This window comes from Selaginella moellendorffii, unplaced genomic scaffold (assembly GCF_000143415.4).
Source record: "Selaginella moellendorffii unplaced genomic scaffold, v1.0 SELMOscaffold_8, whole genome shotgun sequence".
In the NCBI taxonomy this organism is placed as follows: Eukaryota; Viridiplantae; Streptophyta; class Lycopodiopsida; order Selaginellales; family Selaginellaceae; genus Selaginella; species Selaginella moellendorffii.
In genome coordinates this window covers 402,378-412,466 of record NW_003314269.1, presented here as the reverse complement: position 1 = coordinate 412,466, position 10,089 = coordinate 402,378, and the positions used below count along the sequence as shown (strand labels likewise).

Here is a 10,089-nt window from a genome sequence, read left to right as displayed (position 1 = left end):
TAGACAACGTCATCCTCCAAATATTACTTCTTGACAAGAACAAGCAAGACAATATCCACCTCTCCAAAAGGAGATGACACCGTGACCTTGGATGGCATTCGCTCATACATGAGCTCCACCACTTCTTGGTTGCCAATGTGCTTCTGGATGAAGGGTTTGGACACCGCCTTCCAAAACTTGGTTGCTGTGGCAGCATAGCTGGAAGATTGTGGATCCAGCCAAGGAAACTTGAGATTTTCCGAGTGAATGACAGTGAATTGCTGGTCCACTGATCCCAGTGATGACCTGACCTCGTCCCCACTGCGAACATACGTAGGGAAATTGAAGGTATCCAAGCTTTCCTGGCTCAGAAGCCCCTGGCCACCGTTGACCGAGTCAGCATATGTGTTGACTAAACAGACACAGAGAGAGAGAGAGAGAGAGAGAGAGCGCTTTACCTCTTGGATGAGATCCTTCCACACTGATTGTAAGGAGAAATCGTCCTCGTTGAGCTCGTGTGAGAGTCTTATGGGAAACATCAAGAGGAGGATGCCTCCGGTGACTAATTCTTGGGCCCGGCTATGGAGGAAGATGGAGAGATCGTCGCTGGCTTGCTGGGCAAAGGCTTCGATTGCCGCGGGTGGCGAGGATCTGGAGACAAACATGCAGTCTCTGTTCCAAGCTGGCGAATTCCTGTCCGTGATCGACTCTGGAATCTATGCGCAGAGGTTTGAGCCTGTTTAGAGAGGTCGATTGGGCGAGAACTGACCTTGGAGAGGTAATGCAGTGCGTAGTTCGTCATTGCAAAGTGGATAGAGGAACGAGGAAAGAGCCTGCGATAGAACGACCCGGGAACCCCACTAAAGAAGTATGGCTCACCTTGGGGATGTGGGACTAGAGCGAAGAGAGTGTTGAAGTCATTGACTGCCAGATCCGAGAAGATGGCCTGGATCTCCAGAGTTTTTCGATCGCCCACTTGCTCTCGCAGCCGGATTATCTCTCGGGCCACGAAGTCCAAGGCCTGGATCGTGTTGGAGCCGTGGGAACATCCCAAGTCGGCAATTCGAATCACATCCAAGGAGGAATCGAGGAAGAGGGGAGCACTGCTCGCGATGGCTTGCTCGATTGCGGCGTGGGCGCTGCTGAATCCTTGGGCCTGAAGACCGGAATTGCGATGGTAGCTATCCTTTCCAGAGCCGCCTTCCATCGCTTGGGGCTAGATTGCCAATTATAGCCGTCAGTTTCTGGATAAGGTAAGAGCATAGGCATTTGAGTCTTAGGAAAACTTCTCTCCATAGATGCCGGGAAAGAGGCTAGGGTTTGCGATGGGCGAATTCACTCGTTTGGGATGAGGGTGCTCGCCTGCCCCTGCGCGACATTGTGGGCCGCGGCGCACACCAAGCACAGCGCCACCACCACCCTTGTCTCCTCCACCGCCAGCACCGCCCAGGTACTGTCTCTCCAATGCGGACAGCACATCTGTGATCATCACCATTATTCCAGGGGATTCTCGCTGCCTCTTGAGCTTGGGCATCTGGATCGCGATGATCCAGCAGAGAAGGAATTGGGTCTACCAGCGTACAGATCTCATCCAGAGAAGCAGCGATGCCAAGAGCGCGCTCAAGCTCTACTGGCGCGCGCACCAGCAATTCCTGGGCGTGGAATCCACAGGGATCCCTCCAGACGGCAGTGATCGAGAGTTGGCGCCTCCTCCACCCGGGGATCGCCTCGCCGAGACGTGGAATTCGATCGAGGAGATGGGCGTGGCGGTGCTGGAGCTCTGCCTGGCGGCGCTGGCCAGCGGATTGGCAGGCGGCAAGAACCGCTACGTTCTCGAGAAGCTCTTCCTCAAGATGCAGTACGCGCGCCTCCCAATCTCCAAGTTCCAGTGCCGCCGCTTACTCCTCCAATGCGGCGGCACCGCCAACGATCACGTCCTCCTCCGCGCGCTCTACGCCTTCATGCACTGCCGCCGGATGCTCACCACCGCGCTGTGCAACCACAGCATCCAGGCCCTGGGCGAGCACGGCAAGTGGTGGGCGGCGCTGGAGATCTTCGAGACCATGGCGGAGGTGGGCTGCCCGCCCAACGATCTCACCCGCAAGCTCATCCGCAAGCAATTCTCCTTCCTCCTCCGCGCCGCCAAGAGGAAGAAGAACTCGTGGAGGTGGAGCTTGATGCTCCTCTGGGCAAGATGGAGGACAAGGGGCTAGAGCCCGGGAAGGGGGCGTGGGACGTAGCGATGGTGGCGTGCGCTTGCGCCGGGCGGAGTAAAGAGATGCTTGGAGCTCTTCGCTCGGATGATCCGGGCGGGCCATGCACCTGACGCGCGATCCTTTGGATCGCTGCTCAGTTCGATCGAGAAGGGGATTGGTCTCGATCCGGGACATGGAGCTGGTGGAGAGCATGCGGAGGGGAGGCGTGAGGCCGATCGAATTGATCTACACGACGCTCATTGCGGCGCACGGCAAGGCCAGCGGTGGCACCGCCGCTGCCATTCCCAGGATCGTGGAGGAGATGCGATTGCAAGGAGTGGCCATGGGGCTGGCGAGCTACAATGCCATCATCACGGTGTGCGCGCGCCGCAGCGACGCGGCGGGGGTGGTGGAGTGGATGCGCAGGCTCGAGGCGGCGGGGATCGAGCCCAATTCCATCACGTATAACAAGCTGGTGGAGGCACTGGTGGCGGGAGGCCATGGCGGCGTACATGGCCATGGTGGAATCCGACCAGCTGGAGCCATCGCCATGGGCCTACGATGCTCTTGCGTGGGTGTGTAGAGCGAATAGCATTCCAATCGACCACCGCATTGTGGGACGGAGGCCGAGACAACTGATCCAACACTGCCTAGAGGAAGAAGAAATCCACCAAGAACCCTAAATCTAAGAACCCTAAATCTAAGAACCCTGAAAACAAGAGCTTAAAAAGGGTTTAAAGCCGAAAAAAGTGTTACACAGAATGGAAGGAGCTTTTGTTCTTACACAAAAAATTTGTCTAGAGGATTTTTTTCCTTTCGAAGTAGGATTTGAGGGTTCAAAATTGTCCCAAAGATTAACTCTTTGGACTAAGATTTTAAAATGTATAATAGGGGTAATGGGTAGATTAGGCATAATTGACTAACTTGAGATATTGCAGTAAATATATCTATTTTTGTTTTATATTTGGCTTGGTTTTAAGTAAAAGATCCATACTATGCTAACTGTACTTATATCCTTATATTAGGCCACAAATATGCTGAAATAGCATTAGACTTTATTTGGCTCAATTTGACATCATAATCTTAGATGCTCCTTTGTTACTTGACTATATATTCAAAAGTTTAGTTCTGTCTTTTTGTTTAGTGGCCTAAGGCCTTCAAACTCAAATCCCACTCCATTGCCCTTAGCATATATGTTCAAGAGTTAAATTTCACTCCATGGTTATCCTATAGTAAATAATTATAGGGTAAAGGATATGAACTACACCAATGAATTGTCTTTCAAATCATTTTCTTTAGTTATTTATAATTTACCATGCTTCTTTACAAATTTATACTTTTATGAATAAAAATTAAGAGCCACAACTCTCCCAAGAGCCCTTCTCTCTTGACACTATACCTTGGATTAAGCCTAGCTAGAGCATACTAAACCATCATATATCAATCTCAACATATAAACTAACTAACAAAATTAGTTAATTAAATTTAGTTAATTAAACTCAAATGTAACTCTTGAATTTAAACATTGCAAGAGGTCACATAACTTAGTATTACTCAAACTCAAAGACATTTAGCCTTAAATATCCAATGAATGTATTCATGATTGGCATCTTGTTCCACTAATATTTGTTTAGCTGTTATTGTTGAAAGAGGTGAAGAAGCATTGTACAGCCTTGACAAGTCTTGCTCCTTGAATGCTAGTATCTACTTTGAACCTTTCCTTTAGTGATCACCTTCTTTCATAGTGGATGTTAATCTTGGCCAATGCCAGGAAATACATCCTAAAGGACAGTGATGGTAGATATAGTGATTGATGATATAAGAGTTGGGAGTTGTGAATAGTGACTTGGATGTGAACTGCTTATCATCACTCTTACATAAGAGGATAGAGACACTGCTTTGCTCACCCACCCGCATCACTATTGGGTTGTACTTTGCGTTGCCATAACCATCAAACACCAATGGTCACAACAATAACTAACGGTTTAGGGTCAGCAATGTCTACACTCCTAGACATTGGTGGCTGCTGCTAAGCACACTGTGGAAAATTATGGACTCAATCATCTCGCACACCTTTTTTAGAAGGCTATGGAACATTGCCATTCCCTTCATGTTGGTTCTTTACAAGACAGTCTGTAGAAGGGACCATCAAGAGTTGAAGGTTTGATCACATGTTCCTCAATTGCACTAGTGGAAAAGTAGTTCTGGAGGTAATGCAAACTTCTAATGGAATTTACTTTAGCTTTATTTAATGAAGAATTAAAATGTAAAAAATCCTAAAACATTTGAGAAGGAAAATGACACAATATCTAGATTCTTGTACACTAGTATATTGTTTGATCTATTGCTCTATCTGGGAAACAAGGGCAGGGTGGTAAACATGGGAGCTCTTGCAATACCCTGCTAGCTCTGGGTAACAAGGGCTCTAGGATCTAGGTACTTTCTCTACTTGTCATGGGAGAATTGTTAAAAAGACGTGTTTCTTGTAAAAGCCTTAGTAATAATGAAATACAAAATAAAACTGGAGAAGCAAACTTGAAGGTTTCAAAGAATCTCAAGGAGACAATCCAAGCCAAACACGAGTAGTTCACGTTGATGTAGAGCACCTTCTCGTCACTGTACTGTGAAAGATTTCCAATCTCTCACAATCCATATTGGCACTTTTAAAAGCAAGAGATGAGCTGGATCAACAATGTGCTTCAATGTGACTCTGGCCCATAGGTGCGAATGAGCATTGGACGGTCACAATTGCCTAGAATGGATAGCTGGAACAAATTAGGGGAATACGATCTGGCCACAGCAGTCAAGGTGAAATCACTGCAATTGACAGTAAGCTATGCACTATGGTGAGATCACGGTGATTCCATATCCAGGAATCGGCAAGGTGCTGTTGATGCCTAAGTCGCCCTCATCTCAAGGCTTTGGTGGAAGCAAGCAAAGAGACAAAAACGCGCACAATATAGCACCCCCCTCTCTTATGTGGCTGCACCTTTGCCACCTCGCTTCCTCCTTAGTGCACTTAGTCATGCCCAACTCTGCACCCTAAATGTTTAATGATTAACTCTAAATTAGTAACGTTAAACTTTAATTAGTAGATGTGGTTAACTAATATGTTAACAACTTTAATTTTATAATTAGCCAGTGAATGAACGGTTATAATTTATAAGTATAGAACCTATGCTAGGTTTTTCCTCATTGTGTTTTGTGCTCATATTTTCTTTCTTATTTTATTCATTCTCTTTAGTATTATACTAGATTGGAATATGTTTCTGATCTTATTGAGAGAACTAATAGTAAAGTAAATTCTTTTATTTTTTGTATTACAATTGGTCTTCTTCCAGAAGAGAGAGAATGTGAAAGATGTCATCGACCAATGAGATATTGATCTGATAATCAAGGTTATAAAGATGGTTTAAAGTGGAATTGTAAAAATTGCAATACCACAAAATGTCTTAAAACTAATACATGGTTTGCAAATAGTAATCTCACATTTTCTCAAATATTTAGAGTGATGTATTGTTAGTGCATTAAAATGCCACAAGATCAAGCTCATATTGAGTGTAGTATTAAAAGTGAGCACATGACAACAAATTAGTACAACTTTTGTTGTGATATTTATGTTATCATATTACAATGGGGTAATCAAAAGATTGGTGGTCCAAGAAGAATTGTGGAAATTAATGAAAGTAAGTTTGGTAAGCAAAAATATAATTGTGGTAGAAGAGTAGAAAGTCAATGGATCTTTGGAGGAATTGAACATGATTCAAATTGAATGTTTATAGTTACAATGGCTAATCGTACTACACAAACTTTAACTGATATATTATATCCATATGTTGAACTAGGTAAGTTTTATTTATATTATTATTCTTAATTAATAAGTATAATTAATTTCTTAAGAACAATTTTATATACTGATTGTTGGGCTGGTTATGATTCAGAATGGTTGAATCAGTTGAACTTCACTCATTATATAATCAATCACTCCTAGAATTTTATTGATCATGTGATTGTACAAATCGTATTAAATTAACATGGAATGCAGTGAAAAGATCTTTTCCTCACTATGGTGAAACAAAAAGATTATACAGCTCTTACTTTCAAGAATATATTCAGTGAAAAATATATGTTGAAATAAAGAAAGTTGCATTTAATATTCTATGTAGTCATATTAAGCTATACAATCAAGATAATGTTATTATAGTAGAATAAATAGTATATTTTATTTTTTACTTTTAAATACTTAAAAATAATTGAAAATAATATACTAGAACAATCTTTAATTTATAGTAATGGCATGCTTATGTAAGCAATGAGGTGGCATGCAAATCCAAATAGCAAATGGGGCCCACTCTAAATAAAGTGGGGGTGCTGTCTACCCCCAAAACACTAGTAATTGTTGGGCCGTGTGGAATTGGCAAGAGTTGCTTGCTCAGGGCTTTGGCTTGCGGCTGGATTCGAGGATTGTTTGCATCTGGGACCTCACTAAGCAGGACTTGGCCGGGTGAGCCGCTCGGCCTGCTTGCAAAACGTGAGGATGAGATACAGAGTTTGGATTCTTTGCAAGACATCCAGTACGTGCTGGCGATGCAAAAGCCCAACAGGCATGCCAGATGATAAAGGACGTTTCCAAGCTTGATTCGCATTTCATTGTTGGTGAAGGAGGAGGGGTTTGAATTCATGACTCATCACATTGCCCCCTAGTGTATGGGGAAGTCCACGCAGCAGAGAAGGCCATGGTTCTTTCAGCATGCCACAGCGCAGCATTGTCTGTGCGCTGGATTATTTGCAGGACGAAGGAGTCGTGCGTTCGAATCCGTGCCCCAACATGCTTGGGAAAATAAAAGGAGTGATCAGTTTGTTTTATTTGAGGGTCCCTCTTCTTCGGGTGGGTTCGAACCCGGGATCGGCTCTACAAGACTATCCCTCAGGTCCCTGGGCTGGCCAGTCTTCCCAGGGTTGATCACTTGAAAAATATGGCGTCTCTGTTCTACATAACGAGTTTAGTTAAGCCTTAACCCTGATACAAGCCAACGGCTTAGATCGAGATTCGGAGGAATCGTGCTTCGTCCCATCTCACCGGAGGAAAGCATTGCTTGCGAGAAACGGAGCCTCTGCAAGAATAGTGAATCACACCTCCATAAATCCCACACTTACCGATGGACACCAAAGTTCTGATTTTTACTTCCGATCGTTGCGTAGTCGGATTTGTTGCTTGACGAGCTCCTCTTCTTTATCCACAAACACATAGACGGCTCCATAGACTCTGCGGAAGGAGCATGTAACCAGTGCCGATTCCTGCCGCAGAGACGAGATATCTGAAAACACAATCGATAGGCGAACGATGAGACAAACGTGAAGACTAATAAGGAAAGAGCTCCAGGAGAAAACCATGAGAAACTTAACACAAATGCCTTCGCCAAGACGAAGTTGACCGTCTTGGTGATCGTCAAGTTGTTGAAGCCCGGGACCTGAATGGCATGAGTCTGCTTATCCGTAGTGTGTGAGAAGCGCGAAAGTCAGTTCTTCCCTCAAGCACACAACACATCATTCTCAGAGATAAATGGACAAATAAAGAAAGAAAACTTACATTGATCTTCGACCATGACGAAGGTTTCGCAGTTCTTCTCTTGTCTCTAGTTGGCCCATAACCTTCCATAGCAGTCTATGGACCAGCCCCTGGCGAGATGTTTTCGATCCAGATTCGCTGGGATACCATGGAAAATAGTTTCTTGCTGGCTTCCTTTCACTGAAGCCTTGCTCTTGCTGGAGAGTGGTGTTGCCTGTGTGTGAGCAAAGATTCGATTCTTCTCAAAAACACGCCTTATTGATTCGTTGTTTTCCTCATTGTACGCCTTGATCTTGGCCTCTGTCTCAACAACATTGGCATTGACATTGTTGAATCCCACCGGCTCTGGCCCCAAAGCTTTGTCACGCTAGATTGGCTCATAAATCCAGACAAATTACCAATCCCAGCAATCTCAGCGCGTTGCAAACTACTTTTCCTCCGCTTTCATGTTGATCTCTCGGCTTATTTTTTCTTCATGGAAACGACGCCAAGATCATCGCGAGCTGGCAGATGAGGTTTGATCTTCCGGACAAGAGTTTCACGCCACGTGGCTCTAGCTTGTGTCGATTTTCACTGCTAGGGCATTCCACCCTGCCGTGGTTCAGAATTCCGCCATGTATATATCTAGTGGAGAGCTTGAAACATTAGCGTTTGAATCCCCCGGGAATGGGGCCGCTGGCCCTCGACCACTTTGGGGGACTGTGTGGCTCTTCAGGCTAAATCTCCATAGCCAACTTGATCGTGGTCTAGAGGATAGCACCAGGTTCGTCCCGTTATCCCCAGGCAGCTTTAAGCCCTACTGCAACCCGAACAGGCCCATCTCTGTCGTGTCCAGTCCACAGAAGTGGGAACAAACGGCAGGCTCGCAATCACAGGCTTGATCCAAGCACCCAGCTTTGCCAAGAGCATCCACCATGCAACTGTAGTGTCCGTTTCCAGCTTCCAGCTCTTAATCCATCACCATCAAAAGGAAGCACGACCTCGAGCACAAGCCATGAGAAGCAGCAAATGGCTTGTTTCGTCGGGGCACACAGCTGCGATCTTCATTCTTCCCAGCAATTCCAAAATTTTGGAGCATGGACCCATAGCCAGTGAGGAGAGCATTCTGCGAGATTAAAATTGGACTAGGCATCGAATCAAACTTCCAGGTTCCCATTCTGGGCATATGCTGAGAGAAGTGACGTCCACCGGAGAAAAGAGTTCTTCCGTCTTGGAAAGATCCAGTATGCTGTTAGCATTGCGTTCCAAGAAGAAATGTCATGGCAAGGGATTAGTGCAACTGCTTCTTCAAGATGCTTGTATGCCGAGAGAATCATCGTGAATGAGGCTAGCGTGTACTAAGTAAGCATGTGGTGGAGGACATATGCTCCGTGCTATTCAGCGGCCTTTTGGAATCTCGGGCAGGGGATACATTTCCACCTGGCGAAAGGATCGGTCGCTGAATAGCATGGCAAAGTTTTCTCCTTGTGTGTGACTGATGGGTGATGGCTGCACTCACTTGTGATGCTGAGTGAACTGATGTTCCTAGTGTAACCACTAAGTCTGGATCCGGGCGGGCAATTCCCTTGTCTTGAACTTGGGTGAGAGCTCAGTCACATGGGGGCTTTAGTGTGGGAGCTGGGTTCTGAGGTGACCGATGCGGAGCATGTATGTGCCTGCATGCCCTTCAGGTGCACACTGTCCCTGTCCTGTCGCTCCTTGGGGGTGCTCCTAGACCTCCTTGGTGGTGAGTAGCAAGTATGGGTGACGGCATCCATTGACTTGGTGTGATGCCGATCCAGGAACTTCTGTTCCTGGATCATCTGAAGTGTGTTGAGCACGGCAAGATCGCTGACATTCAGGACATCACAAACCCGTTGCTATATGTGATTGGTATGTGGTGTTTACTCTCAATGAAGGTGACCTTGTGCTCTTTTGCACACATGGTTCGGTTTGTCTCAATGTTACACTGGAAGAATTGAAGTCTTGTGGGTTTAGCAAGAGTGGTGTGGGTGATGCCACACCTAGCCTTGCTTGCCTACACTGTTGCATTGTTCTCAAGGTTTGGACTTGTTCCTGCCTTGATTTCATTGTAGCTCGGTTATTACCTTTGGACTGATGCTCAAGTAGGGGCTTATGCATCACATAGCCAAAGTCCAGTCCAAGTCCGGCCAGGGCGGGTGAAGGCTGCGTGCGTGTGTTCTCACCGTGCGTAGGCTTCACTCAGCTGCTGAGGGCTTTGGCTTGCCTTGGCATTTGAAGCATAACCCTTGCAGTTGTGGCATCCTAGTTGATGTTGGCTGTGCATTGCCTTTGCTCCATCTCTGGGTGTTAGGACTTGTGTGCCTTGCATCCTCAGACGGTAGC

General features: G+C 46.0%; 1 protein-coding gene and 1 pseudogene across 2 annotated transcripts; one reads left to right on the top strand and one right to left on the bottom strand.

The window, feature by feature from the left end:
• On the bottom strand, nt 1–1,214 carry LOC9631663 (gibberellic acid methyltransferase 2). 2 transcript variants are annotated; one of them, XM_002966795.2, is made up of 3 exons: nt 749–1,214; nt 438–695; nt 1–356 (listed from the first exon to the last, which is right to left on the bottom strand). In XM_002966795.2, exons 1-3 carry the CDS (start codon nt 1,184–1,186, stop codon nt 24–26), a joined length of 1,029 nt encoding a protein of 342 aa, XP_002966841.1. In that variant the 5' UTR covers nt 1,187–1,214; the 3' UTR covers nt 1–23. The 2 variants fall into 2 exon arrangements, with proteins under 2 accessions (XP_002966841.1, XP_024527946.1); XM_024672178.1 differs by having other exon boundaries at nt 438–688; nt 859–1,214.
• A 282-nt stretch (nt 1,215–1,496) lies between these two features.
• LOC9631662 lies at nt 1,497–2,969 on the top strand (annotated as a pseudogene).
• The last annotated feature ends 7,120 nt before the right edge of the window (nt 2,970–10,089 follow it).